This window comes from Rhinolophus hipposideros, assembly GCF_964194185.1.
Source record: "Rhinolophus hipposideros genome assembly, chromosome: 5".
NCBI lineage: Eukaryota > Metazoa > Chordata > Mammalia > Chiroptera > Rhinolophidae > Rhinolophus > Rhinolophus hipposideros.
The window spans coordinates 37,510,038-37,531,066 of NC_138051.1; the positions used below are offsets into that span (position 1 = coordinate 37,510,038).

General features: G+C 35.4%; 1 protein-coding gene and 1 pseudogene across 2 annotated transcripts in view; both read left to right on the forward strand.

Annotated features, from left to right (window-relative positions):
- The window catches only part of BUB1B (BUB1 mitotic checkpoint serine/threonine kinase B), a 61,319-nt gene that overhangs the window by 6,112 nt on the left and 34,178 nt on the right, over nt 1-21,029 (forward strand). The window contains exons 3-8 of the mRNA XM_081048693.1: nt 1,231-1,290; nt 1,729-1,873; nt 5,477-5,673; nt 13,675-13,844; nt 14,935-15,149; nt 15,327-15,418. Of these exons, the coding sequence (XP_080904819.1) occupies nt 1,231-1,290; nt 1,729-1,873; nt 5,477-5,673; nt 13,675-13,844; nt 14,935-15,149; nt 15,327-15,418 (879 nt within the window). The remainder of the gene's footprint in view (nt 1-1,230; nt 1,291-1,728; nt 1,874-5,476; nt 5,674-13,674; nt 13,845-14,934; nt 15,150-15,326; nt 15,419-21,029) is intronic.
- LOC308497804 (large ribosomal subunit protein uL4-like) lies at nt 9,444-10,754 on the forward strand (annotated as a pseudogene). Its single transcript has one exon. The product of its transcript is annotated as a large ribosomal subunit protein uL4-like (transcript).

Below are 21,029 nucleotides of genomic sequence, written 5' to 3' on the forward strand. Positions count from 1 at the left end.
CTTCCTAATTATGGCCCTTTTTCTAATAGTTGTATTCTTATACTGTTACTTGGTTAATCTTTTTGAAATCTTTTCTTATCATATTCAAGATAACTCTCCAATTAAAACCCAGTAGTGGCTTGAGTAGATGTAATCCAGAGTCTTTAGATTTACATTTAAAGTATTCCCTTCTTACCTCTCCAGAGAGCTCCATTTATTCCCAATTCTGAATTTATGTTATAGCTCAATTTCCTCAATTTCCACCTTTACAACTTTATTTAATACTGATTTCCCTCTCTTAAAAAACTCCCTTTTTCCTTCAAATGTTATGGTTCCTTCAGAGTCCCACCTTCTGAGGCTGTTTCTTTGACTTCTTAAAGCCTTAACTATCCATTCTTTGCAATTGTAGTATACTATACTGCTTTGTATTTTGTTAATTTTTCATTTGTATACTTTCTTATTAGAGTATAAATTCCTTTGTGTCAAGGACTATTTTATTGTTCTTTATATCAAACATAAACCCTTAATAGTATTTGTTAATTTATCTAAATTGAGGTTTATTACTCAATACTTCCCCTCTATTCTAGTTGGTCAGTCTTAACTTAGTCTTTGCCCTCTGTATTTATCAGGTCTTTACCAAGTCACACTTTATACTTTCTTGAAGGCACTTCCCAAATTATATATGGTATTTTTCTCTGACTAATGTCGCCTATGGAATTTTTCGTTAAGATTCTTATTTCTATATATATTTGTGTACTTAGTTTGTTCAATACTTCATGTACATATAAAATAACTAACTTTTTGCATACTTACTATGTCTAAAGACTTTTACATTTAAGACTAATCAACCTAATAAGGTAGGTACTATTATTATATTATCACCATTTTATAGATGAGGAAACTACAGAGATTAAATAGCTTGTCCAGTGTCACTCAGCTAGTGATTAGTGGAGCTACAGTTAAACCTAAGAAGTCTTGTTCCAGAGCTTTAAATTACTGTGTACTATTGCTTTTCTATATGTTGTCTTAGAATTTGTTTCTCTGATTTCTACATGTTTTGTCCCTTCTGTTATCAGGCAGAATCCTAATTATTTCTATTATTTTTCATTCTATTTAACAAAGCTTCGAACTCCAGTGGAATTATCTAGATTCATATTAAACACTTACTAAATGAATAAAAATGGAGATAATACTCGTTCATTTAGCTATTATCACAATTGCTTATGCTTACATTTTCTATTTAAATTTCAGGGCATTTGAATCTGAAATTCGATTTTACACTGGAAATGACCCTCTGGATGTTTGGGATAGGTAGGTCTTTTTTATTTAAACAAGGGCTATGGAAACTTCACAGATGAGCCCTTATGGCCATGCTTCCAAATTGTGGTGTACTGAGCAGTGTGCCAGAATACGAGTTTAAAGTGGTGTCTTGGGGGCAAAGAGACGCAGAATAATCATAGTGTCTCTTCCTGAGGTATTTAGAACTGAAGAAATTTCAAGTTTGTGGCATGCAGCTGTGAGCTATATACCCTTCTATCCCCATCCCTGTTATTTCCAACAGGCACTTATTAGAAATACTTGGGAAATTTTGAGGGAGACAGGCTTAGGACATGTCATTGAGGACCTCTAAATAAACATTTTCAATATATTAGATACTTCTGCTTTAAAAAATCCAGAGTGGGTTTTGGAGCAAGAACAAAAGTACATGTTAAACTTTAAAAATATTCTTTTCCTTTTCTTTCTGTGCAGGTATATTAACTGGACAGAGCAGAACTATCCGCAAGGAGGGAAGGAAAGTAATATGTCAGCATTGTTAGAAAGAGCTGTAGAAGCACTACAAGGAGAAAAAAGATATTATAATGATCCTCGATTTCTCAGTCTCTGGCTTAAATTGGTAAGTCTCAAACACCATCTGAATTTAAAATATTAAAACAAGATTTTCTCCAGAGATACCTGGTACACCAAAAAATGGAAAAACCTAAGCAATTTAGGATGTACTAAACATTTAATATATACTCAGTATTTGCTACATTGGTTCTACTTTAAAGGTGGATTTTAATATAAGCTTTTTTACCCCTTTAAGAGTGATCATAGGCTGGTACGCCTCTCCATGGGAGTGGGTTGTTTGTTTTAAACTTAAATTGGGCCAGGCAACCGTATTGGAGGAGGATGTGTAGGAGCCAACATAGGGCATTAGTAAAATTGGGGTAAAGCTGTTGTAGGTGATTCTAGTATCCCTTTCTTCTCTTTTTGAGAATCATCATCATGAAAATTGATGTATAATTCTTCATCTGTCTTTGAGCTTTTTTTGCCTAGTATGTTGCTACATCCAAAAATGTCCACTTGACTACTTTGTACTGTCTTAACTTGACATGTAGTTCTTTTATTTCTAGAACACTCTTGAGGATTTTTTATGAAAACATTTCCTAAAAAATAATGACCACGGTTTTTGTGACATTAATTTCATTGCTTTTATCCTAAAAGAGATTTTAAAAAAGTGATAAATATTTAGAATAGAATATTAGGTAATAGATCATTAGGTAATGGATAGTTACAAAAATAAATAAATTTTTAAAAATAAAAATAGGTAATTAGATAATTGATAATTATAAATAGAATATTTACAACAACCGTTTTGATATAAAAAATATTGACTTGAAATTGATAAAATTTTTGGCTAAAATAATATTTCTTGATGAGGATTTATCTTAAACTTCAAATAATTACCAATATAGGAATTAGGTGAATCCTGAAGTCATAATGTTTCTTGAGGACATTTGACATATTTTGTTATCCTTATTGACAAGTTGGAGAAATTACCTTAGGGATATTACTTATAGGAATTTATAACAAAGGATGGCACTCAAAGAATGCTAAACAGATTTGTTAGCATGAAGACTGTACTCTTAGTTCCTGGTGGTATACTAGTGGATTTTGTTTTTCATTCTGTCCTCTATAATATTCTTACCTCGTATAATATTCTTATATGTGATTTACTAAAAGGTTAGATTAGGTAAAGCTCTAAAGTGACTTATTACCAGGATTCTGTGATTATATATCGTTGGGGCTACTGAAAGTACCACTTAATTGGAATAATTTCTCTGTTCACTTTTGCTAACCTGGTGCTGGTACTGAAGAGCAATGACATTATCATAAAGTAAAAATCATAAGCTAGCCCAGTGTTACTGAAAGAATGGTCAGCAGACTGTTCAAGGTAAGTATAAAAATTGAGAATAATCATTTAGAAATTTTGTTAACAATTTGACATTGCCATGGCATCCAAGCACATCATCATCTCTATCTAGTAACTTCTATTTTTATTGTATTTTAAAAAAATAACGGTCCATAATGGAATGGAAGTTTTTAAAGACTCACACACACACACACACTCTCTCTCTCTCTCTCTCTCTCTCTCTCTCTCTCTCTCTCTCTCTCTAATTCTCTCTCTCTCTCTCCACCCCCCCCCCCAAAAAAAAAAACTGGTCCCTTCAGCACAGGTAATCTGAGAAGCACTGATTTGGACAACCCTCAAATTCAAATGATCAGCCCTAGAATGATCAGCAATAATCTGAACTTTATACATGGATAACAAGGTGCATGTTGTATATATTTTGCTCTCTATATTTGCTGTTTTGCTGATCATTATATATATTTGCTATTTTGCTTTTTTTTTTCCCTTTAGGATGGTCAGGAGGAACTTTCTTTTGCTTTGCAGAAAGATGTCTCCAGTCAGTTATTTTTATAAGGGATAATTATAGTCTAGCTAAGGAAAAATTTGTTCTTAGATAATATCCAATATTTTCAGTTAAAAGTGTAAAATTGTTTTAGTTTGACTTTTTAGGAGGTACCAAAAAATTTGACTTTTGAATCTATTACTCTAGCCATGTTGTCCTTTTACTTATGTCATTGCTTAAGAGATCTCCTTCAGCATTCTGGAATAACCACGGGCAGCCAACATTTATTGGCTGTCCCATGTTGCATCAGAGCTATTCAGAAAGCTGTTAACAAAATGAAATCAATGTTAAACTTTATTTATGTAGTAACAGATACAAAGGACTAGATCTTATATTAGTAACACATTCAGAATTATGACTTTGCTTGAAACACCATTACACATGGGAAAACATCACTAATTTGGGTAAACAGAAACAACCCATTTACTGAATTACTGCAAAATTAAACTATAAAATACTAATTGTTTTTGTGAAAGATATAAATGGAGGATTTTATTTATTCAGCCTTTTTCTACCAAACCCTGGCTAGGGACTGGTGTATAGTAGATAGCAATGTTTTCTACATTTGTGTTGGGGAAGACAGATGTTAAGCTGTTGGTTGTAAGTGTAACAAAAAAAAAAAAAGAGGAAAAATATTGAGTTGTATGGTCATGCATATCAAGAGGACTTATTTGGCTAGACAATCAGGAAAAAGTAGGTATGAAAAAAAATACATCTAATAAATAGGAGAAAAATGCTATCCTCCCTGGTAGTAAAAGAACTAATTAGAACACTGAAATGCCATTTTTATATGAAATTAGAAAGTTTTAAAAATAAGTGTTTCCTGTGAAATTAGTATTTGGGAATTACTAGTAGCATTTAATATTTTTACAACTCTCTTAAAAAGCAATTTTAACTTTTTAACATAGTGCTACTAGGGATTTATCTTAAGGGAGTAATGTAAAACGTAAAAGGTTGTATGCATGAAGATATTTATTATAGAATTATTTATAATTGGGCAAAATTAAAAGTTGTTTATCCAAAAAATAGCGGAATAGTTAAATGATGAAAGATCTACAGATGGAACATTATCCAACCATTTAAAAATAGAAGTGAAGAGTAAACAACAACATGGAAAAATGAATGATGTACTAAGTGGAATAAAAGCAATTTTTATTATTAAAACTTTATAAAATGATAAAAATCCTTTTATCCTGTATAAAAGACTAAAGAAAATATATCAAACTGTTAATGGTGTGTGATTTTTAGGGATCAGCCCCCCAACTCTTTCTTGCTACTAGAATTATCTGCATTGTATCTGGGCTCAAAAGGTCCCTGCTAAAATACAGATTGGACCGTCATTCCTTTGCATGTAGCTGTCCCACCTCAGTACACATACATTCACTATCAGGCAAACTTGACATTCAAGATCTGTTACACCTTTTTTCCCAAACTCCTACCTTGCCTGCAACCCTACAAACTATTTTCTCTGTCTAGAGTGCCCTTCCTTTCCTGTTCTCTACCTGATGTAAGTATATTCCTCCTCCAAGGCCACACTCAAATATCATACCTTCTTGAAGTCTTTCCTTCCCACCCCTCTTTTTTCCCCCCACAAATTAATGGGGGGACTACTTTTTAGATCCTCCCAGTATAGTCCTTATAACATTGTATTATAATAGATTTTTTTTTTCCAATGCAGAAAATAGTATCTCCAGTGATTGGGACATACTAGACAGTAAGTGAATAGAAATTGTTTAACTGTTAATGCTTTTAATTTGTTACAGGGGCATTTATGCAATGAGCCTTTGGATATGTACAGTTATTTACAAAACCAAGGGATTGGCATTTCACTTGCTCAGTTCTATATTTCATGGGCTGAAGAATATGAAGCTAGAGAAAACTTTAAGAAAGCAGATATGATATTTCAGGACGGGATTCAGCAGAAGGCTGAACCACTGGAAAGACTGAAGTCCCAGCACCGGTAAGCTGCTTCTCTGGAGCTTGTCTTAACTCTTTAAAACTGACTGTAAATGATTGTTTTTGCATCTGAATAATGTTCTACATGGATTGCCAAGTTTCCTATTTACTATTCAATTTTTAAAAAGGTATATTTAAAAATTTTTATTTAACATACAGTAAAATTCATTCTATGGTGTACGGTTCTATAAATTTTCACAAATGAAAAGAGACATGTAATAATTAACATGATCGTGATATGGAATAGTTCCATCACTCCGTAGAATTCTTTCATGCTATCCCTTTGTGGTCAACACCTACTTTCACCCCCAACCCCTCGCAACCACTGATCTATTCTCCAGCCCTATAGTTTTGCCTTTTCCATAATGTCATATAAATGAAATCATATACTATGTAGCCTTTTGAGTCTGGCCTCTTTCATTTCGCAAAATGCATTTAAGGTATAAGTGTTCTTTATATATTCTGAGTGCAAGTCTTTTGTAAGATAAGTGATTTGTAAATCTTTTCTCCCAGCTTAAGTCTGGTCTATTCATACTCTTAACAGTGTCTTTTATAGAATAAAAGTTTTTAATTTTGAAGAAATCTTACTTGTCAATTATTTCTTAAGGATCATGCTTTTGACCTGAGAATTTTGTCTAGCCAAAGGTCACAAAGATTTTCTCCTATATTTTCATCTTGAAGTTTTATAGTTTTAACTTTTTATATCTAGATCTGTGATCCATTTTGAGTTAATTTTTGTAGAAGGTATGGGTCAAGGTTTTCTTTTTTTTTCTTCTGCAAATGAACCTCCATTTGTTCTTATGCCACTTATTTATTTATTTATTAACTTTTATTTATTTAAGTGTGTTTTTCCAGGACCCATCAGCTCCAAGCCAAGTAGCTGTTTCAATCTAGTTGTGGCGGGTGCAGCTCACAGTGGCCTATACAGGCATCAAATGGGGAACCCTGGTGTTGTGAGCATCACGCTCTAATCGACTGAGCTAACCGGCCGCCCCGCTATGCCACTTATTGAAAAGACTTTCTCCGTTAAATTGCCTTTGTACCTTTGTCAAAAATCAGTTTCAGTTTGATCGTATTTGTAGATTTATTCCTGTAACTTGACTTTGTTTTGTTGATCTACGTGTCTATTCATTAGTGTATACCACGCTGTTTAGATTCCTGTAGCTTTATAATAAGTCTGGAAATCAGGTAATATGAGTTCTATAACTTTGTTGTTCTTTTTAGCTCTTCTAGTTCCTTTGACTTTCTGTATACATTTTTGAATCCGCTTTCTGGGATTTTTATTAGTATTGTGCATGAACACGGTGTATTTCTGTACTCATTTAGATCTTTGATTTCTTTGAGTGAACTTTCGTAGTTATGTTCTTCAAGGACCATTCCATCTAATTTGATGAGTTTATGGGCAAAGAATTGTTCATAGTATTCCTTTATTATCCTTTTAGTGTCTGTACATTGTGTAATGATCTCCCCTCTTTTATTCCTGATCTTTGTAATTTGTGTCTTCTCTTTTTTCTCTCTCAGTGAGTCTGGCTAGAAGTTTATTGATTTTTATTGGCTTTTAGAGAACCAGCTTTTGGTTTGATTTTTCTCTTACTGATTTTCTGTTCTTTATTAAATATTTTGTTCTTTATTATTTTCATCTTTGTGCTTGCTTTGGGTTTAACTTCTTTTTCTAAAGTTAAAGCAGATAGCTTAGATCACTGATTCTAGACCTTTTCTTTCTAATATGAAAATTTTTCTTCAAAGCACTGCTTTTGTTGTGTGTCACAAGTTTTGATATAATACTGTATTATTATTTTTCATTTAGTTAAAAATATTTTCTAATTTTCTTGTGCCTTCCTTTGGACTTATTTAAAAGTGTGTTATTTAATTAGGAAATGTTTGGAGATTTTTCAAATATCTCCCTGTTACTGATTTCTAACTTAATTCCTTATGGTCAGAGAACATAATTTGTACAGTTTCAAATCTTTTAAACTAATTAAGGTTCGTTTTATGACCCAGAATGTCATCTATAGTGGTGCATATGCCATGTACACCTGAGAAATATGTGTAGTCTGCTTTTTTGGAGTGGGATGTTCCAAAAATGTCATTCAGGTCAAGTTGATTGGTCATGTATTCTTCTATATCCTTGTTGATACTCTACTTGTTCTGTCAATTACTAAAAGAGGAATTTTGAAGTCTCTTTTATTGTGAATTTGCCTATTTTTCCTTTCCATCAGTTTTGCTTCATGTATTTTGTTTGAAGTCCTATTGTTAGATACATACACATTTATCATTGATCCCTTTATCAATGTCCATCTTTACCCTTGGTCATACTTGTTCTAAAGTCTACGTGGTCTGATACTAATATAGCCACTCCAGCTTTCTTTTTGCATGATATATCCTTTTCCTTTCTTTACTTTTTATTTTTTTTTTAACTTTTATTTATTTTAAGTGTGTTTTTCCAGGACCCATCAGCTCCAAGTTAAGCAGTTGTTTCAATCTAGTTGTGGAGGGCGCAGCTCACAGTGGCCCATGTGGGGATAGAACCGGCAACCTTATTATTAAGAGCACTGAGCTGTAACCAATTGAGCTAACCGGTCGCTCCCAGCTTTACTATTTTTTTTTTAATAGCTTTAGTGTCCTGCAAGCATCACCACAATCTAATTTTAGAACATTTTTAACACCCCAAAATGAACCCTGTACTCATTAGCAGTTATTCCCCATCCCACTCACCCCAGTATCAGGGAACCACTAATTTACTTTCTGTCTCTGGATTTGCCTATTCATTTGACATAAATGGAATCCTACATTATGGGGTGTTTTGTGACTGGCTTCTTTTAGTTATTCTCAAGTTTTCAAAGTTCATCATAATACTGGCATGTATCAGTATTTCATTCTTTTTGTTGCTGAATAATATGCCATTATTTGGATATACCACATTTTGTTTCCATTTTTTTGGCTATTGTGAAATAATGCTGCTCTGAACATTCATGTTACAGGTTTTTGTGTGAATTTCCTTTCACTTTTAACCTACATCTTTATATTTAAAGTGGGTTTCTTATACACAGAAAATAATTGGGTCTTCTTTTTTTTCTACTCTTACAATGTTTTTATATGGTATGTTTAGACCATTTAATGTAATGACTAATTATGTTGAATTTAGGTCTATTATTTTATTTGTTTTCAGTTTGTTCTCTGTTTTTTTGTTCTTCTATTGTCCCTTTCTTGCCTTCTTTTGAGTTTTTAAAATATTTCTAGTGTTTCATTTTATTTTATTGGTTTTTCTAGCTAACATTTTTTTTCATGGTTGCTCTAAGTTATATATGCATACCTAACCTTTTACAGTCTACTTAGAGTTAGTATTTTATCACTTCAAGTAAAATACAGAAGTTTTATACCCATATAGGTCCCTTTATCTTTTTTGGTATACTTGCTGTATGTTTTACATATACATACATTGAAAACTCCGCCAGACAGTGTTACAATTTTTGCTTTCAACAGCCATACATAATTTTTAAAATCTTAGGAGAAAAATAGTCTTTTATATTTACCATTTCTGTTCTTTCTTCATTCCTAAAGTTTTAAGTTCTCTTCTAGCATTAGTTCTCTTTGGGAAGAAGAGGTTTTATTTTTAGGTGTTCATTAAGAGTGAGTCTATTGCCAATAAATTCTCTTAATTTTTCTTTATCTGAGAATGTCTTTGTTTCATCTTCATTCCTGAAGGATATTTTTACTGGATGTAGAATTCTGGGTTCTTTTCTTTCAGCACTTGTTGTTGTTCTAGCGTTTTCCTGTGGGAGCCACTGGGTTGAGAAGAGCATGGCGGTCTCTCCCCACCATGGTGTGTGCTCGCCCACTGATAGTCGGTACACTCTGAACAGAGGGAATCATCTGGCAAAAACGTCACTTTGCCTGCTGTGTTCAAGGCTCCCATTCAGCCAGATATTGTGAACTTAGTTCATCCCAATTTGCACAGAAACCATAGACAGCCCTGTGCTGTTAGTGGATTAGCAGGTCCTCAAACGAGTGCTGAGCCTTGGGGTCCTGGCAGACCTGCAGCTTGAGTGTGCAGTGTTCAAAGCAGTGGGACTCCTTATTCTGGCCAGGGTGCTTTTCAGTATGTGTAATGGGGGCTGCGTGTGTGCACCAATCAAAACTGGCACCATTGGCACTGCAGAGTGAACACAACCCAGAAGCCGTGTGCCGTCTGCTCTGCCCTGGCTGCCTCGGCCTTCCCAGCACTGGTCACGTCTAAAGGTCATCGTGATGAGGAAGTTCCTGAACTTCCTTTGGGAGTTGAAGATAAAGGTGGTGAAGGCTACAAGAAAACCAAGAAGGCTGTTTTGCTTCTTATGACACTTCTTAAGGCCTGGGATGATATCAAAAAAAAGATGTATGCCTCTCAGGGAATGAGAGCTGGCAAGGTCAAAATGAGAAACTGTCATCATATCCATTGCAGGGGACCTTGCATCATCTGTAATGAGGGCAGTGGCATCATCAAAGCTTTCAGAGACATCCCTGGAATTACTCTGCTTTATGTTCAGCAAACTGAACACTTTTAAAGTTGCTCCTGGTAGGCATGTGGGCCATTTCTGCATTTGGACTGAAAGTGCTTTCTGCACATTATCGAACTTGTGGCATTGGGTGTAAAGCTGCCTCCCTCAAGAGGAACTACAAGCTTCCCATGCACAAGATGTTCAGTACAGACCTCAGCAAAATCTTGAAAAGCCCAGAGATCCAAAAAGCCCTCCAAGTACCCACAAGAAGATTCATCGCAGAGTCCTGAAGAAGAATCCTGCGAAAAACCTGAGAATCGTGTAGAAGCTAAACCCACATGCAAAGACCATACGCCGGAACGCCCTTCTTCACCAGGCCAAGAATCGTAAGCTACAGGTGGATAAAGCTGCAGCAGCGCTAGAAGCCAAATCAGATGAGAGGAGAGTTCCAGGCAAGAAGCCTGTGGTAGGGAAGAAAGGGAAGAAGGCTGTTGGTGTGACGAAGCAGAAGAAGCCTTTGGTGGGGAAAAGGCTGCACTGAGAAACCAGCAGCTAAAAAGCACGCAGAAAAGAAATCCCAACCAAAGAGAAGAAGCCTGTAGCATAAATTTGTTAAAGGTCAGATCACTTTGGACAGCTAATTTTGAATAAAAACCTGATCAAATGCAGTGATAAGGCTGAAAAAATAAAAATAAAGATGTTATTCCACTGTGTTATGGACTCCATGGTTTCTGATAAGAGATCTGCAGTCATGAATGGTTCTTCCCCTTTACATAACCTATTGATTTTTCTTTGGATGTGTTTAAGATTTTTTTTCTTTCCCACTGGTTTTCAACAGTTTGATTTGATGTGTCTAGGTGTGATTACCTTCGCATTTAATCCATTTGGGGTTTATTGGGTTTTTTGAATATGTAAAAATGTGTACCTCACACAAAATTTGAGAAATTTTGAGCCATTATTTTAAAAATACTTTTCTGTACCTATATCTCTTTCTTATTCTGGGACGTCAGTACATATATGTTAGACCTTCTGATATTGTTCCACAGGTTCCTGAATCTCAGTTCATGTTTTAAAATTTATTTTTTTTTACTATTATGGTTTATTTCATTCAATAATACACTAAAAAATACTCATTTCACTTCTATTGGTATAATTTAAATTTACAAAATTATTTTCCAGTATGCCACTGCTTTTCGCAGTCACGCTTATTTATCAGCACTTTTTTTTTTAAACTTTTTTTTTTAAACTTTAATTAAAATTTATTGGGGTGACAATTGTTAGTAAAGTTGCATAATTTCAGGTGTACAATTCTGTATTACATCATCTATAAATCCCATTGTGTGTTCACCACCCAGAGTCAGTTCTCCTTCCATCACCATATATTTGATCCTCCTTACCCTCATCACCCACCCCCCACCCCCTTACCCTCTGGTAACCACTAAACTATTGTCTGTGTCTATGAGTTTTTGTTTCTCATTTGTTTGTCTTGTTCTTTTTGGTTTATATACCACATATCAGTGAAATCATAGGGTTCTCTGTTTTTTCTGTCTGACTTATTTCGCTTAGCATTATACTCTCAAGATCCATCCATGTTGTCACAAATGGTCCTATTTCATCTCTTCTTAATGCCGAATAGTATTCCATTGTGTATATGTACCACAACTTCTTTATCCATTCATCTATCGAAGGACATTTTGGTGGTTTCCATGTCTTGGCCACTGTAAATAAAGCTGCAATGAACATTGGAGCACACTTGTCTTTATGTATAAATGTTTTCAGATTTTTTGGGTAGATACCCAGGAGAGGGATTGCTGGGTCATATGGTAATTCTATTCGTAATTTTTTGAGGAACCTCCACACTGCCTTCCATATGTAAAATTTTTTTAACCTTTTTTCTTTTTTTTAACCTTTTTTCAATTTTTATTGATTTGTCTTTAGGTTCATTTACTCTTTCCTTAGCCCTTTCCATTTTAAACTGAATCCTCACAGTAAATTTTTTATTTCAGATATTGTGTTTTTAAGGTCTAAAATTTTCATTTGGTTCTTTTTATATGTTCTGTATCTCTGCTAAGAGCTTTTATCTTTCTATTCATTTCAAATGTTTCTACCTTTATCTCATGGAGCACAGTTATAATGACTGCTTTAAAATCTCTATCTGAAAACTCCCACATCTGGGTCATCTTGATTCTGGCTATCTTGTCCTTTGATAATTGGTCACATTTTCCTGGTTTTTTTGTGGATCAAGTAATTTTGAATTATATCCTGGACATCTATCCTGATATTATGTTATTAGACTTTGGGCCCTGTTAGTTTATATTCTGTGGAGAATGTTGATGTTTTTGTCTTAGTAAGCAACCAGCCTTTAGATGTCACAAGTTCTGCCTCATCTTATGTGGTAGCAGTTTCAATGTCAGTTCAGTTTTCAAGACCTTTGAGTCTATCCCAGGTGTATTAGTTACTCAGGGCTTAGCCTGGGACTTGGGCAGTGGTTTATTGGGAGCCCATTTCTTACAGCCATTTCTGTACTGCTTTGGCTCTGCCCTGTGCATGCGTAGCTCATTGTGCCAATTCACGTACAGCTCATCTTCTCCCGTATTTCCCCATACTCATTGGCTCTCGGAGTCCCCTTTTCCTAGTCCTCTGGCCAGAAAGATGAGGTTTCTCTAGAAATTTTATTATAGCTTTCCACACTATCACTGCAGCAATTCTCAAAACCATGAGAGAAAAGAGAAGGAGGGGGGAAAAAAAACAGGAAACAACCCTGTGTGGTTGTTTCTTCAAGTTTGACTCCTCTCCACAGTCCACTTGCTTTTGTTTACTTTTCAGAGGCCTCCGTTGCTTTTCCTTCTAATCAGTGAGAGAGAGAGAGAGTCTGTGGGCTTACTCCATCTCGGCCAGCCCTCGGAGTTTATTCAGTTTTTTTTAACCCTTCCGATAATACCTAAAACTTTGGCAGTGACACAGGAAGTTTAGTCTTCAAACTTCTGCCAGCTTTGCTAAAGCAAAATGTTACATTGGATGCAACTTTATTTCATGATTCCAGAAAAATGGTGCATGTGGATGCAGTGTGTGAAAGAGAAAAAGAGACACAGACAGTGATAAGATGCGTCAAGATGTTAACAATTGGTGAATGTACACAGAGAGTATACCAGTGCTTAATTACTCTTTCAACCACTTTATAAGTGTAAGAAGTTTTATAATAACAAGTTGATGGAAACTGTGATCTTAATAAATTCTGTAATATTAGTCACCCTGATCTGATCCTCAGATCAACTTAATGCTGATCTTCAGAGTATTTTTAATTGGTCGAACTTGAACATTGAAAGGAGTTAAATCATTCTAGCCAAAACCGACTCTGAGCTCAAGGTGGCTTTCTTTATTCCTGAGAGAAGAAGCACTTTCTTTGGGCTGTTCCTATATATTTCTTCCTCCATTCTACCTTCCTTCCTTGTGTGTATTAACAAATTGGAAATTTTGAATCTTTGGTTCGTCTTACCAAAAGTTAATTGCCTGTTCTTTTACTTTAGACAATTCCAAGCTCGAGTGACTCGGCAGACTCTGTTGGCACTTGAAAAGGACGACGAGGAGGAAGTGTTTGGAGCCTCTGTGCCACAACGAAGCACACTGGCTGAACTGAAAAGCAAAGGGAAGAAGACAGCAAGAGCCCCAATCAGCCGTGTAGGAGGTGCTCTCAGGGGTGAGTTTGTTAAATGTTGTTATGGGAAACTTAGTCTCTGGTGGTAGGCAAATTATGTAAAGAGATAATGTATAAATATATATGTAGACATTGTCCTAGTTTTCTGAGTACTAGGCAGCAAAAAGAATGAAGTCTAAGGAGAGCTGAGATCACAGAGTACACTAAAACCAAAACATGTCAGAAATTTTGTGTCTTAATTAAGAAAAACCTAACATATAGGAAACACCAAGAGTTTCTGAGTTTAAGAGTTATTAGTTGAGAGAAGATCTGTAATAATATAGCAAGTATTGTCAAAGTAAAATTTACATGTATCCAAGTCTCAGAGAATGTATTAACATGGTCTTCAATCTTTTGGGGCCAGAAATTCAGCTCTCTTTGTACACCTAAGCTTTTTTTTTTATTCACTGTCTTTTAGAGAAATTTTAGGTTTACAGCAGCATTGAACAGAGGGTACAGAGAGCTTTTGTTAACTAAATTTATAGCAGTTAGACATGTAGACCAGGGTATTTTTTTTAAATCTCTATCCCTTTCTTGATATCAACTTATCAATATTTAGAATGTTTTTTGGAGATCCTAGAATTAGAGTGTGTGGAATATACGGTCCGAAAGAATATTTCATTCAGATCATGATGAGGCTTGATTGTAATAAACAGTCACACAACAGAGAATACCCCTAATAAATGGGCTAATTTTAATTTGTCTTCTCTAGATTCAGTACATGCATGCCAAACTGATTTCTATTGACAAAAAATTTTAAACTGAGAAATGAAATTTGGATTACATTAGTCTATAATAAAACTGGACAATGTTAGAATGATGACTGAAGGAAATGTAGAATTTGGGGTTTTTTATATCTGGATAAAAAATTGGAGATAGAGAAAGGAGGGAGAGTATAAGTAACAAACAGAATGGGTTAAAAAATTACTAGTATGATCCATTAAGGTTTTTTTAATTGCTATTTTTTAAAATCTCTGATTCTATGATAGTAGAAATAATCGCCTTGATTTGGGGATGAGTTAGGTATAACTCATCTGGCACCTAAATTAATAATTTAAAAATTTAACATGAAGTTTTAACATTTTTCTCCTAGCTCCAAATCAGAACAGAGGACTCCAAAATTCATTTCCTCAACCGATGCAAAGTAATTCTAGAATTACTGTTTTTGATGAAAATGCTGATGAGGCTTCTATAGCAGAGCTCTCTAAGCCTGTAGGCCAGCCATGGATTGCACCCCCCGTGTCCAGCGCCAAAGAAAATGAGCTGCAAGCAGGCCCTTGGAATGCAGGCAGGCCTTTGGAGTATGGGGTAAGGACTCCTAGATCCAGTGTTATTTGCCAACATAACAAAAACTTCAGATTTAGAGAAGAGGAGTATTTTTAGTATCTCTTTTAAATCCTCTTGAATAACTAATTAGGCAATGTCTGCATGTATCGAGTCAGAATGTAAAACTATGGTAATTGTAGTTTGCTTCTTCATCTCCAGCCTCGTGGCAATACAACTTCTGTAACAACTGTACCACCTGTGCTCCCCAGTTTTACTCCATATGTGGAAGAGACTGCACAACAGCCAGTTATGTGAGTTTGATTTCCAGATGTTCTGAGATGGGAATTATTATTAAGAATGGACAGGGGCATCTATCCTAGTTCCCAAGGGCATTTTCTTCTTTGTAGGGACAAAAGTAACTACAATTTTGTTTTCCTTTATGTCTGTATTCCTTTGAGTATATTAGGGCTAAAAGACCATTTGGTGGTATTCTTACTGAGGAATAAACTTAATACGTTTACATTGCTGTAGTCAAAGATAATCACTGTGATTTAAGTGAAATGTTCTACCTTTGTTATTGACAGTAATTAGAAATTACAGTAGTTTTTCCTGAGAGTTTTTCCTTCTAGATGTCTTTTTTTTCCCTAACCCTTAGCATTTCTTTTTATAAGAAGCATGATAGGTGATGAGTGGGTAATCAGGCTGTTTAATACAGAATGTTGTGGAGTTCTGATGCTAGATAGTGTTGTGTCCCAGCACACGTTTCCTCGTAGATAATCTATAACCCTCACTGTGTGCTAGGTAATATAGGAATGTAGAAATAGATAAGGTTTAGAGCACTAATTCTGTCTGATAAGAGCTCAACACGAGAAGCTATTCTTAAGGAAATCATAAGAGCCTTTACAAAGGATCACCTGGAGAAATTGATAGCACACATTTATGGGTGTTTAATTTTTCTAATGTTTCAAATCACTTTGTGACAGCAATTATGTCAGAATAAATATGGTATAGAAAACGTGGAACTTTATTTTTATTTAAGCTCTTTTACAGGGCTGTCTTATTTGACCTCTGCAACATTTTTAAAAAGATTTTATTGGGGAAGGGGAACAGGACTTTATTGGGAAGCAGTGTGTATTTCTAGGACTTTTTTTTTCCCCCCCAAGTCAAGTTGTTGTCCTTTCAATCTTAATTCTGGAGAGTGCCATTCACCTTCAAGTTGTTGTCCTTTCAGTCTTAGTTGTGGAGGGCGCAGCTCAGCTCCAGGTCCAGTTGCTGTTGCTAGTTGCAGGGGGCACAGCCCACCATCCCCTGCGGGAGTCGAACCGGCAACCTTGTGGTTGAGAGGACGCACTCCAACCAACTGAGCCATCCTGGAGCTCAGGGGCAGCTCAGCACAAGGTGCCAGGTTCAATCTTAGTTGCAGGGGGCGGAGCCCACCAACCCTTGCGGGACTCCAGGAGTTGAACTGGCAACCTTGTGGTTGAGAGCCCACTGGCCTATGTGGGAATCGAGCTGGCAGCCTTTGGAGTCAGGAGCATGGAGCTCTAACTGCCTGAGCCACCGGGCCGGCCCTGCAACATTTTTCTTTATTTTGGGTTTTTCTTACTGTGTTCCAGGGACTCATCATAGATTAAGAAAACCAGCTAAAATCTGTAATAGGAATTGCAAATATTTTCCCCTAGTTTGTCACTCATCTTTTGACCTTGCATAGAGTAATCATTATAAATACATTTTTAATTTTTATACAATCAAATTTTATAATCTGTTTTATGGTTTCCATGTCTGTCATTCGCTAGGATTACTGCAGCCTAACTAATCTCCCTACTGCTACTCCTGTTCATTCATTGTGCTGTCACAAGTCTGCAGTGCAAATCTGATCATGTCATTTTCCTTGCTAGCTCCCCATAACCTATGGAATGAAATCCAAACTCCTTAATATTAATTATAAGAACCACTTATGATTTGGCTCTGCTAATCTCCCCAGTTTTCTCCCTCTATATTTAGTCACACTATACTGTTTGCAGGTTCTAGAACTTGTCTAGAATAGCCACCCTTTTTACACTTAGGTTGCTTCTTTCTACTTTTTGGCTATTACGAATAATGTTTCTGTGGACATTTCTGTACACTTTTTTGTGTAGACATAGTTTTCATTTCTTTCGGGTATACCTAGAAGGGGAGTTGCACAGTTATATAGTAATTTTGTGTTTAATATTCTGAGGAACTGTCAAACTGTTTTCCAAAGAGGCTGCACCGTTTTATATTCCCACAGTGTCATAATAAGGGTTCCGATTTCATCCTTACCAACACTTCCTGTTCTCAGGGTTTTTTTTTGGTTATTGTCATTGTGAAGTGGTATCTCATCATGGTTTTGATTTGTATTTCCCTAATGAATAGTTATGTTGAGCACTTTTTCATGGGCTTATCGGCCATTTGTGTATCTTATTTGAAGAAATGCCTATTCAAATCCTTTGTCTATTTTTCATTTGGATTATTTGTGTTTTTATTGTTGAATTGTAAGAGTTTATATATTCTAGATGCAAGTTTCTTATCAGTCAATATAAGATTTGCAAATATTTTCTCCCATTCTGTGAGTTGTCTTTTCACTTTCTTTCTTTCTTTTTAAAGATTTTATTGGGGAAGGGGAACAGGACTTTATTGGGGAACAGTGTGTACTTCCAGAACTTTTTTTTTTTCCAAGTCAAGTTGTTCTCCTTTCAGTCTTAGTTGTGGAGGGCAGCTCAGCTCCAGGTCCAGTTGCGTAGCTAGTTGCAGAGGGTGCTGCCCACCATCCCTTGTGGGACTCGAGGAATCAAACTGGCAAACTTGTTGTTGGAAGCCGCACTCCAACCAACTGAGCCATCCGGGAGGTAGCTCAGCTCAACTCAAGGTGCCATGTTCAATCTTAGTTGCAGGGGGCGCTGCCCACCATCCCTTGCAGGACTTGAGTTGAACTGGCAACCTTGTGGGTTGAGAGCCCACTGGCCCATGTGGGAATCTAACCAGCAGCCTTTGGAGTTAGGAGCCTGGAGCTCCAACTGCCTGAGACACCGGGCCAGCCCGTCTTTTTACTTTCTTGATGATATCTTTTGAAGCCTAAGTTTTTTTTATTTCAATGAAGTGTAATTTATCTATTTTTCTTTTGTTCCTTGTGCTTTCAGTGTTGTCTTAAGAAGACTTTGCTTAACCCAAAGTCATGAAGATTTACTCCTATGTTTTCTTCCAAGAGTTAATATAATTTTAGCTGTTAATGTGTGTGATCCATTTTTTTTAATAAAAATTTATTGGGGTGACAATGGTTAGTAAAATTACATAGGTTTCAAGTGTACAATTCTGTAATACGTTATCTATATATCACATTGTGTGTTCACCACGCAGAGTCAGTTTTCCTTCCATCACCATATATTTGTCTGTGATCCATTGTTAACTAATGTTTTTGTGTATGGTATAGATAAGGACTCTAACTTCTTTCTTCTGCATGTGAATATCCAGTTGCCCTAGTACCATTTGTTGAAAAAACTTCTTTCCCCATTGAATAGTCTTGGTACTGTATTGAAAATCAATTGACCATTATGTATGGGTTTATTTCTGAACTCTTAATTTTAGTCCATTGACCTATATGTCTATTGTTATACCAATACCACACAGTCTTGATTACTATAGATCAGGGGTGTCCAAACTCATTTCAACGTTTTTCACCTTTAGATCCATGAACATGGGATGGCTTTCCATTTATTTATATCTTCTTCATTTTTTTCAACAGTGTTTTATAGTTTTCAGAATACAAGTTTTGCGCTCTTTTTAAAAATTAGTAGAATTTATTTTTTAGAGCAATTTTAGGTTTCTAGAGAAATTGTACAGAAAGTACCGAGAGTTTCCATATACTCCCTCACCATCACCCTGCATTCAATTGTCCCTATTATTAACATCTTGCATTAGGATAGTACATTTGTTATAAATTGATAATCCAGTATCGATACATTATTATTAACTAAAGTTCATAGTTTACATTAGGGTACACTCTAATGTGTTTTACAATTCTATAGGTTTTGACAAATGAATAATGTCATGTATCCATTATTACAGAATCATACAGAATAGTTTCACTGACCTAGAAATTCCCTCTTCCTTATTCATTCAACTCTCTACTGAATCCCTGACAACCACTGATTTTTATATTGTCTTTATAGTTTTGCCTTTTCCAGAAAGTCATATAGTTGGAATCCCCCAATATGTAGCCTTTTCAGACTGGTTTCTTTCACTTAGCAATGTCCATTTAAGGTTCTCTATGTCTTTTTGTGGCTTAATAACTCATTTCTTTATAGTGCTGAATGATATTCCACTGTATGGATGTTTACCCATTCAACTATTGGAGGACATCTTGATTGCTATGAAGTTTTGGCAATTATATATGAGGTCTCAAACATTTGTGTGCGGGTTTTTGTGTGGATATAAGTTTTCAACGCATTTAGCTGGATTACATTGTAAGACTAAGTTTAGCTTTGTAAAAAGGTACCAAACTCTCTTCCAAAGTGACTGTACCATTTTGTTTTTCTACTAGCAGTGAATGCCACTTCCTGTTGTTCCACATCCTTGCCAGCATTTGGTGGTGTCGATGTTTTAGATTTTAGTCTTTCTGATAGATGTGTAATGGTATCTCATTTTAATTTGCAATTCCTTAATGACATACGATGTTGAGCATGTTTTCATATGCTTATTTACCATCTATTTATCTTCAGTAAGGTATATGTCTATTCACATTACTTCTAAAAACATTTATTCGGAAGTTTTCTTTTTGATGCTGTTACAAATAGAATTGTTTCCATAATTTTATCTTCAGATTGTTCATTGCAGGTATATAAATATCCATTGATTTTCTATATATAAGATCATGTCATCTACAAATAGAGATCGCTTTAAACTTCTTTCTTTCCCATTTGGATGCCTTTTATTTATTTATTTTTTTGCCTAATTGCCCTGGCTGGGACTTCTAGTACAATGTTGTGGCAAGAATGGACATCCTTTTTTTTTTTTTTTTTCTTTTTCTTTTTTTTTTTTTTATTAATTAATTTATTTATTAGTTTCAGGTGTACAAAACAAGGTAATACTTAGACGTTCATCATTTATATCCCTCATACTGTGAACCCCCCTCCCCCCATCCACTATCCCTCCGACCTCACACTGAACCATCACATTATATATATAAAATTATAGTTGGCATTCATTAATGTTTAGCTTCTGATGTACAATGCCATGATCAGGTATCCACAGTATCCCTGAGGTGGTCTCCCAAATAGGACGCATGTCCATCGGATACCCAACAAAATCTTTACAACATTATAGAATACCTTCCCCAAATTAATTTTCAAAAGAAAAACCCTGAGGCCATCTTGTGGTTACCAGCTGCTTCCAAATCCCTTCACCTTTCCCCTTATCCCCAACCCCCTCCCACACACCCATCTAACCACTCTCGGTTTTTTCTCTGCGTCCCCAAAACTGACTCTGATTAGTTCATTCACATAGTCTTTTCTTTAGATTCCATATATAAGTGAGATCATATGGTACTTGTCTTTCTCTTTCTGACTTATTTCACTTAACATAATGTTCTCTAGATCCATCCATGTTGCTGCAAATGATAAGATTTCTTTCTTCTTTATGGCTGCGTAATACAAGAATGGACATCCTTATCTTGTTCCTGATCTTAGTGGGGGAAGCATTCAGTTTTTCATCATTAAGTATGTTTCTATGGGTTCTTTACAGATGTTCTTTATCAGGTTAAGCAAGTTGAGGAAGTTTTTTAAGTATGAAGATACTTGGACCCTACTGTTAAAGGCTCTGATTCCGTAGATCTGGGGTAAAGACCAGGTATCTTTAGTTGTAAAAAGGTACATAAGAAAATAAAAGGTATATTAGTGATTTTGATCC